Below are 22,857 nucleotides of genomic sequence, written 5' to 3'. Positions count from 1 at the left end.
GTGTGTGTGTGTGTGTGTTGCCACTCTTAGGTAAACCAATATGGGCAGGTTAGCTAACAGAGAGAGGTCAGGGGTTGAGACAACTGAAGGGTAACCATAGCAACAGCATGTTTATGCATAAGAGTAGTTGTGAAGTACTGCCAGGAACACAGCCAGTAATGAACCTGAGAGACACACACACACACACACACACACACATAGAGGTGTGCAGCTACTAAGTATACATCTAAACTTAAGTAAAGTTTGAATCCTCTAAAAATATATCCTTTCATCCTTTTCTCACTGATCAAACACAAATAGATATTTGAACGCAAAAGGTTCAATAGCATTTACACATAGTAAAATATTAAAAACTAGACAATTCACAGACTCTAAAGATACTCTTCCCAGAGGAGGACCATAGCGGACCTGTTCAGATACAACAGATGAGACAGGACCACAACAGACCTGTTAAATACAACAGACGAGACAGGACCACAACAGACCAGTTAAATACAACTAGCTAATCAGGCAGACAGCTAGCTGGCTAACCAAGCAGACAGCTAACTGGCTAACCAAGCAGACAGCTAGCTAGCTAACCAAGCAGACAGCTAGCAAGCTAACCAGGCAGACAGCTAGCTAGCTAATCAGGCAGACAGCTAGCTGGCTAACCAAGCAAACAGCTAGCTGGCTAACCAAGCAGACAGCTAGCTAGCTAACCAGGCAGACAGCTAGCTAGCTAACCAGGCAGACAGCTAGCTGACTAAGCAGACAGAGAGCTAGCTAGCTAACCAGGCAGACAGCTAGCTGACTAAGCAGACAGAGAGCTAGCTGGCTATTTTTTGCTGCAGTTAGGTAGCCTAACTTGCTGATAATTGACAAGTCACAAAGTTTAGGCCTGTTTCCGGTGCATGTCTTTCATGATACTCATTTGCTACAACAAGTTCATCAGGTCATTGTAAAGAAGCACCGTGTGGAAATAGTCCCAACCATCTTTTTGATCTGAATACCCCGTCTTTAGTTAGCTTCTATAACCGGCTAGTTGTCTGTCTGCTGTTGTATCTGAACCAGGCTTAATTAACAGACAAGGAACAAGACTTGGAGACAGAACACAAATCACTATTAGAAAGCTGTATTAGATGTTATATAGTCACAGAGGCATGAAAGTAAAACAATCGTTACAAATCAGGATTGGCATGAGACAGTGTGTGTGTGTGTGTGTGTGTGTGTGTGTGTGTGTGTGTGTGTGTGTGTGTGTGTGTGTGTGTGTGTGTGTGTGTGGTAACGTAATATAATCCTTTACATGGCGACTCCCGTTACTTCCGAGGGCTCTTTGTACCAAAGCAATGTCACCCTCTCTGTTCAGACATCCTCTAATCATGGACCCCTACACACACACACACACACACACGCACACACACACACACACACACACACACACACACACACACACACACACACACACACACACACACACACACACACACACACACACACACACACACACACACACAAACACACAAACACACACACAGAGAAGGGTGGTTGAGTGTTAAGATTAAAAGGAGGCTTTTTAAATGGGCATTTTTGAGCTAACCCTAGATAAAGCAGCGGTATGCCATTTGTATGTAAGGTGGTGGTGGGGTGGCTGGGTGTTTTAATGGGGTAGTGGAGTTGTCTGGGGGTGGCTAGGGGTTTTAATGGGGTAGTGGAGTTGTCTGGGGGTGGCTAGGGGTTTTAATGGGGTAGTGGAGTTGTGTGGGGGTGGCTAGGGGTTTTAATGGGGTAGTGGAGTTGTCTGGGGGTGGCTGGGTGTTTTAATGGGGTAGTGGAGTTGTGTGGGGGTGGCTGGGGGTTTTAATGGGGTAGTGGAGTTGTCTGGGGGTGGCTAGGGGTTTTAATGGGGTAGTGGAGTTGTGTGGGGGTGGCTAGGGGTTTTAATGGGGTAGTGGAGTTGTCTGGGGGTGGCTGGGTGTTTTAATGGGGTAGTGGAGTTGTGTGGGGGTGGCTAGGGGTTTTAATGGGGTAGTGGAGTTGTCTGGGGGTGGCTGGGTGTTTTAATGGGGTAGTGGAGTTGTGTGGGGGTGGCTAGGGGTTTTAATGGGGTAGTGGAGTTGTGTGGGGGTGGCTAGGGGTTTTAATGGGGTAGTGGAGTTGTCTGGGGGTGGCTGGGTGTTTTAATGGGGTAGTGGAGTTGTGTGGGGGTGGCTGGGGGTTTTAATGGGGTAGTGGAGTTGTCTGGGGGTGGCTGGGTGTTTTAATGGGGTAGTGGAGTTGTGTGGGGGTGGCTGGGGGTTTTAATGGGGTAGTGGAGTTGTCTGGGGGTGGCTGGGTGTTTTAATGGGGTAGTGGAAGGGGTAGTGGAGTTGTCTGGGGGTGGCTGGGGGTTTTAATGGGGTAGTGGAGTTGTCTGGGGGTGGCTGGGTGTTTTAATGGGGTAGTGGAGTTGTGTGGGGGTGGCTGGGGGTTTTAATGGGGTAGTGGAGTTGTCTGGGGGTGGCTAGGGGTTTTAATGGGGTAGTGGAAGGGGTAGTGGAGTTGTCTGGGGGTGGCTGGGTGTTTTAATGGGGTAGTGGAGTTGTCTGGGGGTGGCTGGGTGTTTTAATGGGGTAGTGGAGTTGTCTGGGGGTGGCTGGGTGTTTTAATGGGGTAGTGGAGTTGTCTCGGGGTGGCTAGGGGTTTTAATGGGGTAGTGGAATGGGTAGTGGAGTTGTGTGGGAGTGGCTGGGGGTTTAAATGGGGTAGTGGAGTTGTGTGGGGGTGGCTGGGGGTTTTAATGGGGTAGTGGAGTTGTCTGGGGGTGGCTGGGGTTTTAATGGGGTAGTGGAGTTGTCTGGGGGTGGCTGGGGTTTTAATGGGGTAGTGGGGAGTTGTATGGGGGTGGCTGGGGGTTTTAATGGGGTAGTAGAGTTGTATGGGGGTGGCTGGGTCTTCCCCACTAAGACAGCCCTGTAAAAATGTGTCTGTCCCCAATCTTCCCCTGTATCACAGCCCTTTAAAAGTTGTCTCTTCCCAGTCTTCCCCTGTAACACAGCCCTATAATATGTCATGTCAGTAATTACTTGTCTGTTGCTTGGGGCACTGCCCCACTTTTACAACCCTGAGCTATCATTATTAATCGCCCCTGACGATGCACACAAACACGCGCACAAGTGTACACACACACACACACACACACACACACACACACACACACACACACACACACACACACACACACACACACACACACACACACACACACACACACACACACAGAGCCCCTCTAGTTAGCCATAGGCTCTCATTATCAGCCGCTTTGACTGACTGGTCAGAGGACTTCAATATGTGTGTGTGTGTGTGTGTGTGTGTGTGTCGCTAATACATAGCGGGGATGTGACAATTGGACCATTTTTCTTAATGATTACACTGCCATTTTGTATCGGTTTTCCCTTATAATTCCACGTGAATTCACAATGCAGACAGTACAGTACATGTCTACATGTCTTAGAGTCTCATGGGTTCCTTTATTGTCTACAGTGATTAGTCTTTTTTTCCTCGTTGCTGTTTCAATATTACCTCCAGCTATTCACATGATATCCTTTATCTGCAATCAATCATAACAACATCTCTAATTCCATGACAACAAACTGGTAACTATGCAGGAGACAAACAACAAGAAGTGCAGCATTTAATATTTTGCTGAAAAAAATGCAGTACTGAGTAGACTGCATAGCGTGTGTGTGTGTGTGTGTGTGTGTGTGCATGTGTGTGTGTGTGTGTGTGTGTGTGTCAACAGGGTGACAGTCTTACCGTTGTCTTCAACAGAGAAGAGGAAGAGGTCTGTGGTTGCGCTCTCTTCATTTCTTAACACATAGCAGATCTTTAGGTCATCAATGTCAGCTGCAAAGAGAGGAGGAGGAGGAAGGGGAAAAGGAGGAAGAGAAAGAGGAGGAGGAAGAGGAGAAGGAGGAGGAAGAGGAGGAAGAGGAAGAGGAGGAGGAAGAGGAAGAGGAGGAAGGGGAGGAGAAGGAGGAGGAGGAGAAGGAAGAGGAGAAGGAGGAGGAAGAGGAGGAAGAGTAGGAGGAGAAGGAGGAGGAAGATGAGGAAGAAGAGAAATAGCAGGAGGAGGAGAAGGAGGAGGAAGAAGAGAAATAGCGGGAGGAGGAAGAGGAAGAGGAGGATGAAGAGGAGGAGGATGAAGAGGAGGAAGATGAGGAAGAAAATAAATAGCGGGAGGAGGAGAAGGAGGAGGAATAGGAGGGGGAAGAGGAGGATGAGGGGGAAGAAGATGAAGAACAAGAGGAGGGGGAAGAGGAGGAGGAAGAGGGTAGGAGGACATGTTAACTGACAATCTGTTTTCTGAACAGAAAATAAACCTCTAGCATACTAGTGATCTTAATAATGTTCCTCACATGTTATGGATCTTTTTTTACAAAGGCTATTTCATCAAATAGAAAGATGTCTTTCGGATTTCTGTATTCATATGGGTATGTACAGTATGTGTATACTTGTTGTGTACTCCTGTAGATCCTTGAACATGTATGTCAGTCTTCGGAAAATGTCCACCGTCACCCCTTCCTTCAACCTTTAGAAAATGTCCACTTTCACCGCCAAGAACAGTGTTTATATATATATTTTTTAAACTGCTTCATAAGGATGAGAGAAACATATGGCGGAGGCGTCATTAATAGCCCACGCTACTCGTCATAGGGGCGATGCGGTTTCAATAAATATACATTCCCATAAAAACTTAAAAGAATCATTACAGCAAATTAAATGCCCTTTTTTCAAATACATGTCCAATCTAAATAAATGGTTTATTTACATGTTTTATTTACTCTGTCATCGTTGCTAACCAAAAAGAAAAACACGACATGAATGCTACCGGTACTGGCTCTCCAGGAGGAGGAAGAGGAGGAGGAGAAGGAGGAGGAGGGGGAGGAAGAGGAAAAAGTACTGCTCTCCACGGTACTGAAGCGTGAAATCAAATCAAATCAAATTGTATTTGTCACATGTGCCGAATATGTAGTAGACCGAATAAAACCTTACAGTGAAATGTTTATTTTAACAAACCCTTAACCGACAATGCACTTTTAAGAAAAATATCTTAATTAAGTAATTAAAAAAAATAAAAATACAAAAGAAATAAGTAAAGAGCAGCAGTAAAATAACAATAGCGAGGCTATATGATAGATGTATGATAGGCTGCCTAATCTTTGCAAGTCTGATCTGTGCTGTTTTTGTTATTGTAATACTTATTCTGGTCAGTGAGGTAGTCTTTTCAAAAAAACTTTTGTGAGCAAAAGCCGTTTGCAAATAAGGAAAAGACACCTGGCTGAAAATAGAAGCCTGTCTCTAATACGAACCAGTTGTGTTTAAGGGATTGAAGGAAATAAAGGCCTGGGCTATTAATACATTTTTTTACAGTAATTTACAAGGCATTGGTTGGTTACTTTCTTATTAATGCATTTTGAAGAGTATCCTACCTGGTTCTTCTGTTTTCCTGTTCTCCTATGGTTTACTATTTAGCATATTTACAGTGCATTCGGAAAGTATTCTGACCACTTGATGTTTTTCACACGTTGTTACGTTACAGGCTTATTCTAAAATGGATGACATTTATTCCTCATCAATCTACACACAATACCCCACAATGACATCACAATACCCCATAATGACATCACAATACCCCATAATGACATCACAATACCCCATAATGACAATGCAAAAAAAAACATTATTAATATTTATTGTTGCAAATGTAATTAAAAAAATACAAAACTGAAATATCTCATTTACATAAGTATTCTGACCGTTTCCTATGAGATTGAGCTCAGGTGCATCCTGTTTCCATTGATCATCCTTGAGATGTTTCTACAACTTGTACGGTACACACTGTAGACACAGACAGCTTGAGTTTTGAGGAAAGTAAAATTATTCATAACTAATTCTATTGTTACTGACTTTTATTACAAAGTTAAAAACGATGAGTCAGTTTAAACAACAGTGAAATGCAAAGAGCTGTCAAATCAGAACTTGATGATATTGAGAAAAGCTTTCATGTAAAGACTTCACACTGGTTACCAAAATATCCTCAAACGCTGTTTGAAGCGAAGAAGCATTAAAGGACTATTACACCACTTTTTTAAAACCTTATACTCTTTATCTCTAGTACCAAACCAGTGAAAGAAGTGCATTGGTCTGTGGATAAAAATACATGTTTTTTTTGTAAAAAATTGTCACGCCCTGACCATAGTTTACTTTGTATTTTCTATGTTTTGATTGGTCAGGGTGTGATCTGAGTGGGCATTCTATGTTTCATGTCTTGTTTGTCTATTTCTATGTTCAGCCTGATATGGTTCTCAGTCAGAGGCAGGTGTTCGTCATTGTCTCTGATTGGGAACCATATTTAGGTAGCCTGGGTTTCACTGTGTGTTTGTGGGTGATTGTTCCTGTCTATGTGTTTTTCACCAGATAGGCTGTTTAGGTTTTCGTTACGTTCGTTACGTTTTGTTTTATAGTATTGTATTGGAGATTCGTGTTTCGTATTATTTAATAAACATGGATCGTAAACCACACGCTGCATTTTGGTCCGACTCTCCTTCGCATCAAGAAAACCGTTACAGAATCACCCACCACCAACGGACCAAGCAGCGTGTCAACAGGCAGCAACAGCAGCGTAAGGAGGAATGGACATGGGAGGACGTTTTGGATGGCAAGGGCTGTTACACTTGGGAGGAGATACTGGCTGGAAGAGATCGCCTCCCATGGGAACAGGTGGAGGCACTTAGGAGAGCTGAGGCAGCCGGAGAGAAGAGCCGGCGATATGAGGGAACACGGCTGGCAAGGAAGCCCGAGAGGCAGCCCCAAAAATTTCTTGGGGGGGGGCTAACAGGGAGTATGGCTACGCCAGGTAGGAGACCTGCGCAAACTCCCTGTGCTTACCGGGGGGCTAGAGAGACCGGACAGGCACCGTGTTATGCAGTGGTGCGCACGGTGTCTCCAGTGCGGGTGCATAGCCCGGTGCGGTATATTCCAGCTCCGCGTGTCTGCCGGGCTAGATTGAGCGTCGAGCCTAATGCCATGAAGCCGGCTCTACGCAGCTGGTCCCCAGTGCGTCTCCTTGGGCCGGCTTACATGGCACCAGCCTTGCGCTCGGTGTCTCCGGTTCGCCTGCATAGCCCAGTGCGGGCTATTCCACCTCTCCGCACTGGCAGGGCGACCGTGAGCATTCAACCAGGTAAGGTTGGGCAGGCTCGGTGCTCAAGAGCTCCAGTGCGCCTGCACGGTCCGGTTTTTCCAGTACCACCTCCACACCCCAGCCCTCCGGTAGCAGCTCCCCGCACCAGGCTTCCTGTGCGTGTCCTTGGCCCAGTACCACCAGTGCCAGCACCACGCATCAGGCCTACAGTGCGCCTCGCCTGTCCAGCGCTGTCGGAGCCCTCCTCCTCTCCAGCGCTGTCGGAGTCTCCCGCCTGTTTAGCGCTGTTAGAGCCTTCCTTCTCTACAGCGCTGCCGGAGTCTCCCGCCTGTTCAGAACTGCCAGTTAGCATAGAGCTGCCAGTTAGCATAGAGCTGCCAGTTAGCATAGAGCTGCCAGTTAGCATAGAGCTGCCAGTTAGCTTAGAGCTGCCAGTCTGCAAGGAGCTGCCAGTCTGCAAGGAGCTGCCAGTCTGCAAGGAGCTGCCAGTCTGCATGGAGCTGCCAGTCTGCATGGAGCTGCCAGTCTGCATAGAGCTGCCAGTCTGCATGGAGCTGCCAGTCTGCAAGGAGCCGCCAGAGCTGCCTGTCTGCAGGATGCCGCCAAAGCTGCCAGTCTGCAAGGAGCCGCCAGAGCTGCCAGTTAGCATGGAGCAGCCAGGGCCGCCAGTCAGCATGGAGCAGCCAGGGCCGCCAGTCAGCATGGAGCAGCCAGGGCCGCCAGTCAGCATGGAGCAGCCAGGGCCGCCAGTCAGCATGGAGCAGCCAGGGCCGCCAGTCAGCATGGAGCAGCCAGGGCCGCCAGTCAGCATGGAGCAGCCAGGGCCGCCAGTCAGCATGGAGCAGCCAGTCAGCATGGAGCAGCCAGTCAGCATGGAGCAGCCAGAGCAGCCAGTCAGCATGGAGCAGCCAGAGCTGCCAGTCAGCATGGAGCAGCCAGTCAGCATGGAGCAGCCAGAGCTGCCAGTCAGCATGGAGCAGCCAGTCAGCATGGAGCAGCCAGAGCTACCAGTCATCATGGAGCAGCCAGTCAGCATGGAGCAGCCAGAGCTGCCAGTCGTCCAGACTCTTCCAGATCTGCCAGTCGTCCAGACTCTTCCAGATCTGCCAGTCGTCCAGACTCTTCCAGATCTGCCAGTCGTCCAGACTCTTCCAGATCTGCCAGTCGACCAGACTCTTCCAGATCTGCCAGTCGACCAGACTCTTCCAGATCTGCCAGTCGACCAGACTCTTCCAGATCTGCCAGTCGTCCAGACTCTTCCAGATCTGCCAGTCGTCCAGACTCTTCCAGATCTGCCAGTCGTCCAGACTCTTCCAGATCTGCCAGTCGACCAGACTCTTCCAGATCTGCCAGTCGACCAGACTCTTCCAGATCTGCCAGTCGACCAGACTCTTCCAGATCTGCCAGTCGACCAGATTCTCCCAGATCCGCCAGTCGACCAGATTCTCCCAGATCCGCCAGTCGACCAGATTCTCCCAGATCCGCCAGTCGACCAGATTCTCCCAGATCCGCCAGTCGACCAGATTCTCCCAGATCCGCCAGTCGACCAGATTCTCCCAGATCCGCCAGTCGACCAGACTCTCCCAGATCCGCCAGTCGTCCAGACTCTTCCAGATCTGCCAGTCGTCCAGACTCTTCCAGATCTGCCAGTCGTCCAGACTCTTCCAGATCTGCCAGTCGACCAGACTCTTCCAGATCTGCCAGTCGACCAGACTCTTCCAGATCTGCCAGTCGACCAGACTCTTCCAGATCTGCCAGTCGACCAGATTCTCCCAGATCCGCCAGTCGACCAGATTCTCCCAGATCCGCCAGTCGACCAGATTCTCCCAGATCCGCCAGTCGACCAGATTCTCCCAGATCCGCCAGTCGACCAGATTCTCCCAGATCCGCCAGTCGACCAGGATCTGCTGAAACCGCCAGCCAGCCAGGTTCTGGTAGTTTCTACTACCTGCCTGGGCTTCCTCTCAGTGCTGAGCTTCTTCTCAGTGCTGAGCTTCTTCTCAGTGCTGAGCTACCCATCTGTCCCGAGTTACCTCTGTCCCGAGCTGTCCCTCTGTCCCATGTTATCATTGTGGTGGGTAACCTATTTAGGGACGTTTAGGAGGGGGATTAAAACTGTCATGGAGTGGGGTCCACGTCCAGCGCCAGAGCCGCCACCGCGGACAGATGCCCACCCAGACCCTCCCCTATAGGTTCAGGTTTTGCGGCCGGAGTCCGCACCTTGGGGGGGGGGTACTGTCACGCCCTGACCATAGTTTACTTTGTATTTTCTATGTTTTGATTGGTCAGGGTGTGATCTGGGTGGGCATTCTATGTTTCATGTCTTGTTTGTCTATTTCTATGTTCAGCCTGATATGGTTCTCAGTCAGAGGCAGGTGTTCGTCATTGTCTCTGATTGGGAACCATATTTAGGTAGCCTGGGTTTCACTGTGTGTTTGTGGGTGATTGTTCCTGTCTATGTGTTTTTCACCAGATAGGCTGTTTAGGTTTTCGTTACGTTCGTTACGTTTTGTTTTATAGTATTGTATTGGAGATTCGTGTTTCGTATTATTTAATAAACATGGATCGTAAACCACACGCTGCATTTTGGTCCGACTCTCCTTCGCATCAAGAAAACCGTTACAAAAATAAAAAAGGAGCTACTGTTTGAACCATAGTGTGTGGAAGCTAAATTAACACAATGTACAATAATAATGCCCTGCCTAGCATTTTTATACACAACCCTAAGCATGATGGGATGTTAAAGTCACATTTAACTCAGGAACCACACCTTTATGTGAAAGCGTCTGCTTTCAATATACTTTGTATCCCTCATTTACTAGAAGTGTTTCCTTTATTTTGACATTTACCTGTATAGTTACACTATATACACTGAGTGTACAAAACATTAAGAACACCTGTTCTTTCCATGACACAGACTGTCAAGGTCAATCCAGGTGAACGCTATGATCCATTCACTTGTTAAATCCACTTAAATCGGTGTAGATGAAGGGGAGGAGACAGGTTTAATAAGGATTTTTAATCCTTGAGACAATTGAGACATGGCTTTTGTATATGTGCCATTCAGAGGGTGAATGGGCAAGACAAAATGTTTAAGTGCCTTTGAGCAGGTTAGGGTAGTAGGTGCCAGGTGCACCGGTTTGTGTCAAGAACTGCAACGCTGCTGGGTTTTTTCCACACTCAACAGTTTCCTCTGTGTATCAAGAATGGTCCACCAATCAAAGGACATCCAGCCAACTTGACACAACTGTGGGAAGCATTGGAGTCAATAAGCATACCTGTGAAATGCTTTCGAAACCTTGCAGGATCCATGCCCCAAAGAATTGAGGCTGATTCGACGGTGCAACCCAATATTAGGAAAAGGTTCCTAATGTTTTGTGCACTTAGTGTATATCGCATCACTTTTGATGATGTCAGCGTGTGGAAGTGTTTAACTTTTTTTTCTTCCCAATACAACATAGAAATGTACCGTTTTCTCACTGGTGCTGGAGATAATGATGCAGTTGAAAAGTGGTGGAATTATCCTTTAAGTCTGGCTCACCCACTGATTATCTCTCTGTCTCGCTCTCTCTCGTTCTCTCACTCTATCTTCCTCTCCCTCGTTCTCTCTATCTATCTGTCATACCATTGTTTAAAGACGGAAGCTGTCCCAACCTGACTCTCTCTCCCACTGGTTCTCTCTCTCTCTAAGTCTCTCTGCCTCTCTCTCCCACTGGTTCTCTCTCTCTCTCTCTAACTCTCTCTGCCTCTCTCTCCCACTGGTTCTCTCTCTCTCTCTCTCTCTCTCTCTCTGCCTCTCTCTCCCCCTGGTTCTCTCTCTCTCTCTCTCTCTCTCTCTCTGCCTGTCTCTCCCACTGGTTACGCCCCCCTTTCTCTCTCTCTCCCCCTCTCTCTCTCTCTCTCTCTCTCTCTCTTTCTCTCTCCCCCTCCCTCTCTCTCTCTCTCTCTCTCTCTGTCATATCATTGTTAAAAGACGGAAGGTGTCCCACTTTGCAAACGTATCAATCAGCTCTGCTGTAACAGCAGCACGCTGCCTCTTGTATCGTGTGTGTATGTGTGTGTACGCGTGCGTGCGTGCGTGTGTGTGTGTGTGTGTGTGCGTGCGTGCGTGCGTGCGTGCGTGTGTGTGTGTGTGCGCGTGCGTGTGTGCGTGTGCGTGTGTATTTCTCGCTCTCGTATCACGCTGAGTTGCTGTTTCCATTTCTTATCACCCCTCCAGCATGGGTTTATCAACTCTGAGGGACAGTATTCCGGAGACAGAATAATTAAGCCTACTTCTGGGTTCAATAGAGAATATACACTGAAAGTGTATTTTTTTACAGAAATATAGACTTAAAGACATGCTCTGGAACTTTGTTTCATACGGGACATGCATAATCTATGAGCAGAATAACTATTTAACTTCACCTAGCAACAAAATAAATCCTTAAGCAACTTTTCTCTGGAAGATGTTTGGCGCCATTTTCTATACATTTTTTTTCCCACGTGGGCCAGCCCCCCTAGCAATTTCATTTCCAGCCAATGAGCTTCAGCCCCTTCCCATTGGAGTGCACACACAGCAGAGTGAGTATTCCGCTGCACCTGCTTTAACATCTGAAAACATCTGAAATAAACTTTGATTTGAGAGTGAGCAAAGATGTGCTGCACATATCTGCACAGATATGATGTAGTACGCAATTTTCGGGGACCAGCTTTGGCTCTTGAACTACTGGCAAAAAAAAATCTTAGAGACAATCTCTTTAATCTGTCTGGGAAACCTGGCATGAAGATTCCAGGACCTAGATTACATAAACCTCTGGACAATTTATTTTTAACCTAAATAAAATGGTAAACTATAATTTACTAAACTAAAAATGTTCAACAAGAATCCACTGAAAGTAAATTTTTGAATTAGACTTAATCTGCTAGTAGGAAACCAGCCCTTGAAAGTTAAAGTACTGCATTGACTCCAGCAGAAAGAAACAGCACACATAAAATAAATACTATAGTATTCACTGTAGTGTTTTAGTGGTCTAAAGTCAGGAAAAACACTACAGTGAAAACTGTAGTATTTACTGTAGTATTTACTGTAGTACTTACAGTTAACTATAGAATACATATTGTAGTTAAATAACTGTTGTATACAGTGTCTTTGGAAAGTATTCAGAGCTCTTGACTTTTTCCACATTTTGTTACGTTACAACCTTATTCTTAAATTGATCAAATAAAAACATTTCCTGAGCAATCTACACACAACATCCCATAACGACTAAGCGAAAACACGTTTTTTAGAAATGTTTGCATCATTTAAAATGTGTGCAATAATTCATTTAATTATAAAAACAGAAATTTTAAAATAATTTAAAAATAAACATAAATACCTTATTTACATAAGTATTCAGAGCCTTTGCTATTAGACTTGAAATTGAGCTCAGGTGCATCCTGTTTCCGTTGATCATCCTTGAGATGTTTCTACAACTTGTACGGTACACACTGTAGCAGACAGCTTGAGTTTTGAGGAAAGTAAAATTATTCATAACTAATTCTACTGTTACTGACTTTTATTACAAAGTTAAAAACGATGAGACAGTTTAAACAACAGTGAAATGCAAAGAGCTGTCAAATCAGAACTTGATGATATTGAGAAAAGCTTTCATGTAAGACTTCACACTGGTTACCAAAATATCCTCAAATGCCGTTTGAAGCGAATAATTAATTATAAACAGAAATGTAAAAATAACTTAAAAATAAACAGAAATACTTTATTTACATAAGTATTCAGACCCTTTGCTATGAGACTCTAAATTGAGTTCAGGTGCACCCTGTTTCCATTGATTATCCTTGAGATGTTTCTACAACTTGATTGGAGTCCACCTTATAGTAAATTAAATTAATTGGACATTATTTGGAAAGGCACACACCTGTCTATATTAGGTCCCACAGTTGACAGTGCATGTCAGAGCAAAAACCAAGCCATGAGGTTGAAGGAATTGACTGTAGAGCTCCGAGACAGGATTGTGTCGAGGCACAGATCTGGGGAAGGGTACCAAAAATGTCTGCAGCATTGAAGGTCCACAAGAACACAGTGGCCTCCATCATTCTTAAATAGAGGAAGTTTGGAACCACCAAGACTCTTCCTAGAGCTGGCCGCCCAGCAAAACTAAGCAATCGGGGGAGAAGGGCCTTGGTCAGGGAGGTCATCAATAATCCAATGGTCACTGACAGAGCTCCAGAGTTCCTCTGTGGAGATGGGAGAACCATCCAAAAAGGACAACGATCTCTGCAGCACTCCACCAATCAGGCCTTTACAGTAGGGTGGCCAGACAGAAGCCACTCCTCAGTAAAAGGCACTGGGAGACTAGTCAGGATTGAGGGAAAGAGGACCGGAGCAAAGTACAGAGAGATCCATGATGAAAACCTGCTCCAGAGCACTGGAAGACGAAGATTCACCTTCCAACAAGACAACGACCCTAAGCACACAGCCAAGACAATGCAGGAGTGGCTCTGAATGTTCTTGAGTGGCCCAGCTTAGAGCCCGGACTTGAACCCGATCGAACATCTCTGGAGAGACCTGAAAATAGCTGTGCAGCAACACAACCCATCCAACCTGACAGAGCTTGAGAGAATCAGCAGAGAAGAATGGGAGAAACTCCCCAAGTACAAATCAAATCAAATCAAATTTTATTTGTCACATACACATGGTTAGCAGATGTTAATGCGAGTGTAGCGAAATGCTTGTGCTTCTAGTTCCGACAATGCAGTAATAACCAACAAGTAATCTAACTAACAATTCCAAAACTACTACCTTATAGACACAAGTGTAAGGGGATAAAGAATATGTACATAAAGATATATGAATGAGTGATGGTACAGAGCGGCATAGGCAAGATACAGTAGATGGTATTGAGTGCAGTATATACATATGAGATGAGTATGTAAACAAAGTGGCATAGTTAAAGTGGCTAGTATGTATTACATAAAGATGCAGTAGATGATATAGAGTACAGTATATACGTATACATATGAGATTAATAATGTAGGATATGTAAACATTATATTAGGTAGCATTGTTTAAAGTGGCTAGTGATATATTTTACATTTCCCATCAATTCCCATTATTAAAGTGGCTGGAGTTGAGTCAGTGTGTTGGCAGCAGCCACTCAATGTTAGTGGTGGCTGTTTAACAGTCTGATGGCCTTGAGATAGAAGCTGTTTTTCAGTCTCTCGGTCCCAGCTTTTATGCACCTGTACTGACCACGCCTTCTGGATGATAGCGGGGTGAACAGGCAGTGGCTCGCTCGGGTGGTTGTTGTCCTTGATGATCTTTATGGCCTTCCTGTGACATCGGGTGGTGTAGGTGTCCTGGAGGGCAGGTAGTTTGCCCCCGGTGATGCGTTGTGCAGACCTCACTACCCTCTGGAGAGCCTTACGGTTGTGGGCGGAGCAGTTGCCGTACCAGGCGGTGATACAGCCCGACAGGATGCTCTCGATTGTGCATCTGTAGAAGTTTGTGAGTGCTTTTGGTGACAAGCCGAATTTCTTCAGCCTCCTGAGGTTGAAGAGGCGCTGCTGCGCCTTCTTCACGATGCTGTCTGTGTGGGTGGACCAATTCAGTTTGTCTGTGATGTGTACGCCGAGGAACTTAAAACTTACTACCCTCTCCACTACTGTTCCATCGATGTGGATAGGGGGGTGTTCCCTCTGCTGTTTCCTGAAGTCCACAATCATCTCCTTAGTTTTGTTGACGTTGAGTGTGAGGTATGCCAAGCTTGTACAGTCATACCCAAGAAGACTTGCGGCTGTAATCACTGCCAAAGGTGTTTCAACAAAGTACTGAATAAAGGGTCTGAATACTTATGTAAATATATATTTTTTTGTATAAATAGGCAAACATTTCGAAAACCTGTTTTTGCATGGCATTATGGATATTACAGTGGGGCAAAAAAGTATTTAGTCAGCCACCAATTGTGAAAGTTCTCCCACTTAAAAAGATGAGAGAAGCCTGTAATTTTCATCATAGGTACACTTCAACTATGACAGACACAATGAGAAAAAAAAATCCAGAAAATCACATTGCAGGATTTTTTATGAATTTATTTGCAAATAATGGTGGAAAATAAGTATTTGGTCAATAACAAGTTTACAAGTTTATCTCAATACTTTGTTATATACCCTTTGTTGGCAATGACAGAGGTCAAACTTTTTCTGTAAGTCTTCACAAGGTTGTCACACACTGTTGCTGGTATTTTGGCCCATTCCTCCATGCAGATCTCCTCTAGAGCAGTGATGTTTTGGGGCTGTTGCTGGGCAACACGGACTTTCAACTCCCTCCAAAGATTTTCTATGGGGTTGAGATCTGGAGACTGGCTAGGCCACTCCAGGACCTTGAAATGCTTCTTACGAAGCCACTCCTTCGTTGCCCGGGCGGTGTGTTTGGGATCATTGTCATGCTGAAAGACCCAGCCACGTTTCATCTTCAATGCCCTTGCTGATGGAAGGAGGTTTTCACTCAAAATCTCACGATACATGGCCCCATTCATTCTTTCCTTTACACGGATCAGTCGTCCTGGTCCCTTTGCATAAAAACAGCCCCAAAGCATGATGTTTCCACCCCCATGCTTCACAGTAGGTATGGTGTTCTTTGGATGCAACTCAGCATTCTTTGTCTTCCAAACACGACGAGTTGAGTTTTTACCAAAAAGTTATATTTTGGTTTCATCTGACCATATGACATTCTCCCAATCTTCTTCTGGATCATCCAAATGCTCTCTAGCAAACTTCAGACGGGCCTGGACATGTACTGGCTTAAGCAGGGGGACACGTCTGGCACTGCAGGATTTGAGTCCCTGGCGGCGTAGTGTGTTACTGATGGTAGGCTTTGTTACTTTGGTCCCAGCTCTCTGCAGGTCATTCACTAGGTCCCCCCGTGTGGTTCTGGGATTTTTGCTCACCGTTCTTGTGATTATTTTGACCCCACGGGGTGAAATCTTGCGTTGAGCCCCAGATCGAGGGAGATTATCAGTGGTCTTGTATGTCTTCCATTTCCTAATATTTGCTCCCACAGTTGATTTCTTCAAACCAAGCTGCTTACCTATTGCAGATTCAGTCTTCCCAGCCTGGTGCAGGTCTGCAATTTTGTTTCTGGTGTCCTTTGACAGCTCTTTGGTCTTGGCCATAGTGGAGTTTGGAGTGTGACTGTTTGAGGTTGTGGACAGGTGTCTTTTGTACTGATAACAAGTTCAAACAGGTGCCATTAATACAGGTAACGAGTGGAGGACAGAGTAGCCTCAAAGAAGAAGTTACAGGTCTGTGAGAGCCAGAAATATTGCTTGTTTGCAGGTGACCAAATACTTATTTTCCACCATAATTTGCAAATACATTCATTAAAAATCCTACAATGTGATTTTTTTTATTTGTTTTCTCATTTTGTCTTTCATAGTTGAGGTGTACCTATGATTAAAATTACAGGCCTCTCATCTTTTTAAGTGGGAGAACTTGCACAATTGGTGGCTGACTAAATACTTTTTTGCCCCACTGTATGTGTTGACTGATGAGAAAAAAAACGATGGAATACATTTTTAGAATAAGGCTGTACCATAATAAAATGTGGAAAAAGTCAAGGGGTCTGAATACTTTCCGAAGGCACTGTGTATTACGGAACGAAAATATAAGCGTTACATGCAAAAACTTCAAAGATTTTACTGAGCTACAGTCAATTAAAATAAATTCATTAGGCCCTAATCCAAGGATTGTTCATGATTGTGCAGGGGTGCAGCCATGGATGGGCCTGGGAGGGCTAAGGCCTACATACTTGGCAGCCAGGCCCACCCACCGGTGAGCCAGGCCCACCCACCAGTGAGCCAGGCCCAGACAAAAAGAACAAACAAAAAAATCCCCACAAATGAAGGGCTTAATTTGTCACGCCTGCTCCAGCATTCGAGGGTGCCAGGCTGCGCGTCATTACTCACACCTGTCACCATCATTACTCACACCTGTCACCGTCATTACTCACACCTGCCACCATCATTACTCACACCTGTTAACATCATTACGCGCATCAGTGCTCATTGGACTCACCTGGACTCCTTCACTTTGTTGATTGCCCCTCTATATCTGTCCGTTCCTCAGTTGGTTGCCTGTGTCAGCATTATTATCGTAATGTCGTTTTGTTCCCCCGTCGAGACGCTGTTCTTGTTTTGTTATATGTCCATTGTTTCATTAAATGTTCACTCCCTGTACTTGCTTCTCGTCTCCAGCGTCGGTCCTTACAAAATGCTGACACCACTATTTGAAGCACCAGGGAGTTCGTGATTTTTGTGTTTGGTGGTGACGTCGGGTCCGGGTGCCTCCACCGATGAACCGGGGGTGCCTCAGCTGGCTCGTTGGGCTTCCACGACTTAGCTGGCTCGTTGGGCTTCCACGACTTAGCTGGCTCGAGAGATTTCCTTGCCTCAGCCGGCTTGTCAGGCTCCCACACCTCAACCGGCTTGTCAGGCTCCCACAGCTCAGCAGGATCGTCAAGCTTTCACGCCTCACCCGGATCGTCAGGCTCCCACACCTCAACCGGCATGTCAGACTCCCACAGCTCAGCGGGATCGTCAAGCTTTCACGCCAAACCCGGATCGTCAGGCTCCCACAGCTCAACCGGCATGTCAGGCTCCCACAGCTCAGCGGGATCGTCAAGCTTTCATGCCTCGGCCACCCCGTCATTGTATGTCATTGTATGTCATTGTATGTCCATTGTTTCATTAATTCCTCTCTGGGATAGGTTGGACGCTAGCGTCCCACCTGGCCAATAGCCAGGGAAAATGCAGAGCGCCAAATTCAAATAAAATACTAACTTTCATTAAATCACACATGTAAGATACCAAATTAAAGCTACACTCGTTGTGAATCCAGCCAAGATGTCAGATTTCAAAAAGGCTTTTCGGCGAAAGCATAAGATGCTATTATCTGATGATAGCACAACAGTAAACAATGAGAGAGTAGCATATTTAAACTCTGCAGGCGCGACACAAAACGCAGAAATAAAATTGCCTTACCTTTGACGAGCTTCTTCTGTTGGCACTCCAATATGTCCCATAAACATCACAAATGGTCCTTTTGCTCGATTAATTCCGTCGATATATATATCCAAAATGTCAATTTATTTGGTGCGTTTGATCCAGAAAAACACTGGTTCCAACTTGACCAACGTCACCAGAAAAATATCTCAAAAGTTACCCGTAAACTTTGCCAAAACATTTCAAACTACTTTTGTAATACAACTTTAGGTATTTTTAAGCGTAAATAATCAATCAAATTGAAGACGGGATGATCTGTGTTCAATACAGGAAGACAACAAACTCAAGCATGCTTTCTGGTCTTGCGCTTCTATCAAACAGTACACATGACGTGACACTTGTTCAAGATGGCCGTACTTCTTCATTACACAAAGGAATAACCTCAACCAATTTCTAAAGATTGGTGACATCCTGTGGAAGCGGTAGGAACTGCAAACAAGTCCCTTAGAAATCTGATTTCTCAATTAAATAGACAGTGACCTAAAAAAAAAAATCTGAATGGTTTGTCCTCAGGGTTTTGCCTGCTACATAAATTATGTTATACTCACAGACATGATTCAAACAGTTTAAGAAACTTCAGAGTGTTTTCTATCCAAAAGTATTTATTTATCTGTTATTTTACCAGGTAAGTTGACTGAGAACACATTCTCATTTGCAGCAACAACCTGCAAATGGGGGAGGGGGATGAATGAGCCAATTGTAAACTGGGGATTATTAGGTAACCGTGATGGATGAGGGCCAGATTGGGAATTTAGCCAGGACACCGGGTTTAACACCCCCACTTTTACGATAAGTGCCATGGGATCTTTAATGACCTCAGAGAGTCAGGACATCTGTTTAACATCCCATCCGAAAGACCACACCCTACACAGGGCAGTGTCCCCAATCACTGCCCTGGGGTATTGGGATATTTTTTTAGACCAGAGGAAAGAGTGCCTCCTACTGGCCCTTCAACACCATTTCCAGCAGCATCTGGTCTCCCATCCAGGAACTGACCAGGACCGACCCTGCTTAGCTTCAGAAGCAAGCCAGCAGTGGTATGCAGGGTGGTATGCTGCTGACCAGGACCGACCCTGCTTAGCTTCAGAAACAAGCCAGCGGTGGTATGCAGGGTGGCATGCTGCTAATAATATGCAAATCTTATATTCTGGGGATGAGTAGCAGGAAGTTGAAATTGGGCACGCTATTTATCCAAAAGGGAAAATGCTGCCCCCTATCCCGAATAAGTTAAATGTTCACTCCCTGTACATGCTTCACATCTCCAGCGTCTTTCCTTACATTATTATATACAGGAATACTCTTCAGAAGGCAGAAAGACCTGGCAGAATTAGAAGTATTGAGATGAGCCCCTAATGGAAGCTACAAGGCACAGAGATCTGGCAGAACTAGAAGTCAACATTCTGAACCGTAGGGCACTCAGGTCATGAAATATTTAGCAAGGTGCATCCTGGGACCAGACCAGGGTAGTAGAAGGGGTAAATAAAGACAAGAGTGTCTCTTTCGCCTCGCTGCATCCTCTGATGAAAATGTTTGCTGAGTCTCTCTCTCCTCCCATATCTATTTCTCTTCTTCCATCGCTCTCTTTATCTCTCTCTCTCTCCCTCTCCTTTCATCTTTCCTTTTGTCCTTCCATTTCTTTCTCCTTGCCCCCCCTCTCTTTCCCTCTCTCCCCTCCTCCCCTCTTTTTTTTCCCACTCTCTCGCTCCCCCTCGCTCTCTCTCTCTCCCTCTGTATATCCCTCCCTCTCCCCCTTCTCCCCTATCTCCCTTTGCCAGACACAGTGACACTCTGGTTGCTGTCAGAAGAATTTTCTGTCTTCCAGAAAGAGAAGCCTCTGCTTCCATCTGTCTGCCTGCCTCTGTTTCTAGTCTTGGCTTCCCTCCACAGTGATTTTGACTAGATGGCATGCAGCCACGGACAGAATTGACTTTCGTAGCATGTTAGGAGAAACTTTGCAGCAGGTTATGATAAATAACGTAGCAGGATAGGAAAAATAGGGTTAAGGTTAACAAAAATGCAAAGAAAAATCTTCCTGACGTGACTTGACTTGAACATGTATACCATCTAGCACAACCCTCCACACCTCGGTGCCTCTCTCCTCGCCTCCTAGTATGACTGGGTTTGAATCCTAGACTTGTCTCTACAATGTGTTTACAACACACTCAGCATGTCACATAAAGACACATATCACTACACTTCCAAAGTCTTTTACAGAGAATTATCTTACACATATCACTACACTTCCAAAGAGTTTTACAGAGAATTATCTTACATTATTCGATTGATTTTCGTCTCTCATACACACACAATCATGCACACACACCTACACTTACTCTGAGCTCTTACCCATGATCCTTTACTTTGCTCGTCTCATTGAACAAGCCACTGTACCGAACAGCCATTTGGGAAGCAGCCCAGAATGAAACATCTCCACAAACTGGTGTACCTTGAGGAACTCTCAGAGGTGGCTTTTGGAACTCAGGTGTGCCTTTTGGAACTCTCAGGGGTGCCTTTAGGAACTCTCAGGGGTGCCTTTTGGAACTCAGGTGTGCCTTTTGGAACTCTCAGGTGTGCCTTTTGGAACTCTCAGGGGTGCCTTTTGGAACTCAGGTGGTGCCTTTTGGAACTCTCAGTTGTGTGCCTTTTGGAACTCTCAGGGGTGCCTTTTGGAACTCTCAGGGGTGCCTTTTGGAACTCAGGTGGTGCCTTTTGGAACTCTCAGGTGTGCCTTTTGGAACTCTCAGGGGTGCCTTTTGGAACTCTCAGGGGTGCTTTTTGGAACTCTCAGGGGTGCCTTTTGGAACTCTCAGGGGTGCCTTTTGGAACTCTCAGGGGTGCCTTTTGGAACTCTCAGGGGTGCCTTTTGGAACTCTCAGGGGTGCCTTTTGGAACTCTCAGGGGTGCCTTTTGGAACTCTCAGGGGTGCCTTTTGGAACTCTCAGGGGTGCCTTTTGGAACTCTCAGGGGTGCCTTTAGGAACTCTCAGGGGTGCCTTTAGGAACTCTCAGGGGTGCCTTTAGGAACTCTCAGGGGTGCCTTTTGGAACTCTCAGGGGTGCCTTTTGGAACTCTCAGGTGTTCCTTTTGGAACTCTCAGGGGTGGCTTTTGGAACTCTCAGGGGTGCCTTTAGGAACTCTCAGGCGTGCCTTTAGGAACTCTCAGGCGTGCCTTTAGGAACTCTCAGGTGTGCCTTTTGGAACTCTCGGGGGTGCCCCAAAACTTCTCCTAGTCTTGATCATTTTTTTGGAACACTCATTAACCTGTACTGTGGAATGTACATGGAGTTTTGACATGGGAGCACTATTGTGGCCAACATGAAAAAAAGATTATAGTATACTATGGTTAAATACTATAGTATTTCCTGTAGTGTTTTTGGTAAAGTCTGTAATTATTTTGTAAGAGTTACTGTAGTATTTACTGTTGTGTCATTGTGGAATCAAATCTCATTCAATTCACGGGACCGATGTACGCATTTGTCACGCATCATGTTCAAAACATTTTTAAGCAATTTTTTTTTTTGCTTCACAATAATTTTTTAGATACTTTCAGATGATTTGGACATTTGGAGCCTATTTAATCTATTAAAAAAAGTGTCCAAGAAAATAGATAATTTGCAACGTGGATCAAATGAGACATTTTAGGTATGCTGCTGCTGAAGAAGAGAAACGGTCCAGGTCTGCCACAGTTAAAAAAAAAGGTTGGTAGACACTGGACTGCAGTGTGCTCCCACCATGCAGACCTGAGGTCCAATAATATTTATAATATTTGAATAACCTTGTGAATTTGCTTTAGTCTGCCTGGATTGCCAGATGAGCGGAGACCAGGGGTTCACAGTTAACATACAACCGCAGCCTCTATTTTCCCCTGTTAATCACACTCTGAAGAGCAAAGGCTGTAATTAAACATCTAAATTGCAGCTAATACCTCCCCCATAGATTGCCATTTCAATTCCCCAGCCAGTACTTGCCAGTTAGATTAATAATTATCCCCTTCTAAATAAAATCTTTGTAATGCATTGGGTGGTTAAGTCATTATCTAGTAATTATGAACAGAGGGAATGTGTAAATATATGAGTGAATGATTAGCTGTGATTGTTACATTATCGTTTCAGATTCTGACTTTCCATGACAAAGACTTACCCATAATACTAGTTGTACATATTAAATATAGATTTTAATATGCTATATAGATTTGAACAAAGCCTCAAAGTAAATAAGCAACTGTTTTAGAAAATCATGAAATAAATGCAATCAATCAATCAATGAATCTATCAATAAATCAATGAATCTATCGGTCAATCAATAAATGAATATATCAATCATTCAATTAATTAATCAATCAATCAATCAATATATATGTCAATCAATCAATGAATCTATATATAAATTAATATATCAATCAATCAATGAATATATTTGTCAATCAATCAATTAATATATATATCAATGAATATATCAATCAATCAATTAATATGTCAATCAATCAATTAATCTATCAATCAAACAATATATCAATAAATCAATCAATCTATCTATCAATCAATCAATGAATCAATGAATTAATCTATTAATCAATCAATGAATCAATCAATCAATCAATCAATCAGTTAATGAATATATCAATCATTCGATCAATCAATCTATCAATCAATCA

At 44.9% G+C, this 22,857-nt stretch overlaps 2 protein-coding genes across 2 annotated transcripts in view; both read right to left on the bottom strand.

The window, feature by feature from the left end:
• The window catches only part of LOC139388601 (regulatory factor X-associated protein), a 1,150,577-nt gene that overhangs the window by 175,237 nt on the left and 952,483 nt on the right, over window positions 1-22,857 (bottom strand). The gene's annotated exons all lie outside the window — the stretch shown is intronic.
• LOC139388240 (FRAS1 related extracellular matrix 2a) overlaps window positions 1-22,857 on the bottom strand; it is a 243,105-nt gene that overhangs the window by 197,267 nt on the left and 22,981 nt on the right. Inside the window, exon 5 of the mRNA XM_071134789.1 lies at window positions 3,772-3,861. Coding sequence (XP_070990890.1) covers window positions 3,772-3,861 — 90 coding nt within the window. The remainder of the gene's footprint in view (window positions 1-3,771; window positions 3,862-22,857) is intronic.

The sequence above is a fragment of the Oncorhynchus clarkii genome, chromosome 29, assembly GCF_045791955.1.
Source record: "Oncorhynchus clarkii lewisi isolate Uvic-CL-2024 chromosome 29, UVic_Ocla_1.0, whole genome shotgun sequence".
Classification (NCBI taxonomy): domain Eukaryota; kingdom Metazoa; phylum Chordata; class Actinopteri; order Salmoniformes; family Salmonidae; genus Oncorhynchus; species Oncorhynchus clarkii.
The sequence above is the reverse complement of the archived record's forward strand: the minus strand, read 5'-3'. Positions and strand labels throughout refer to the sequence as shown.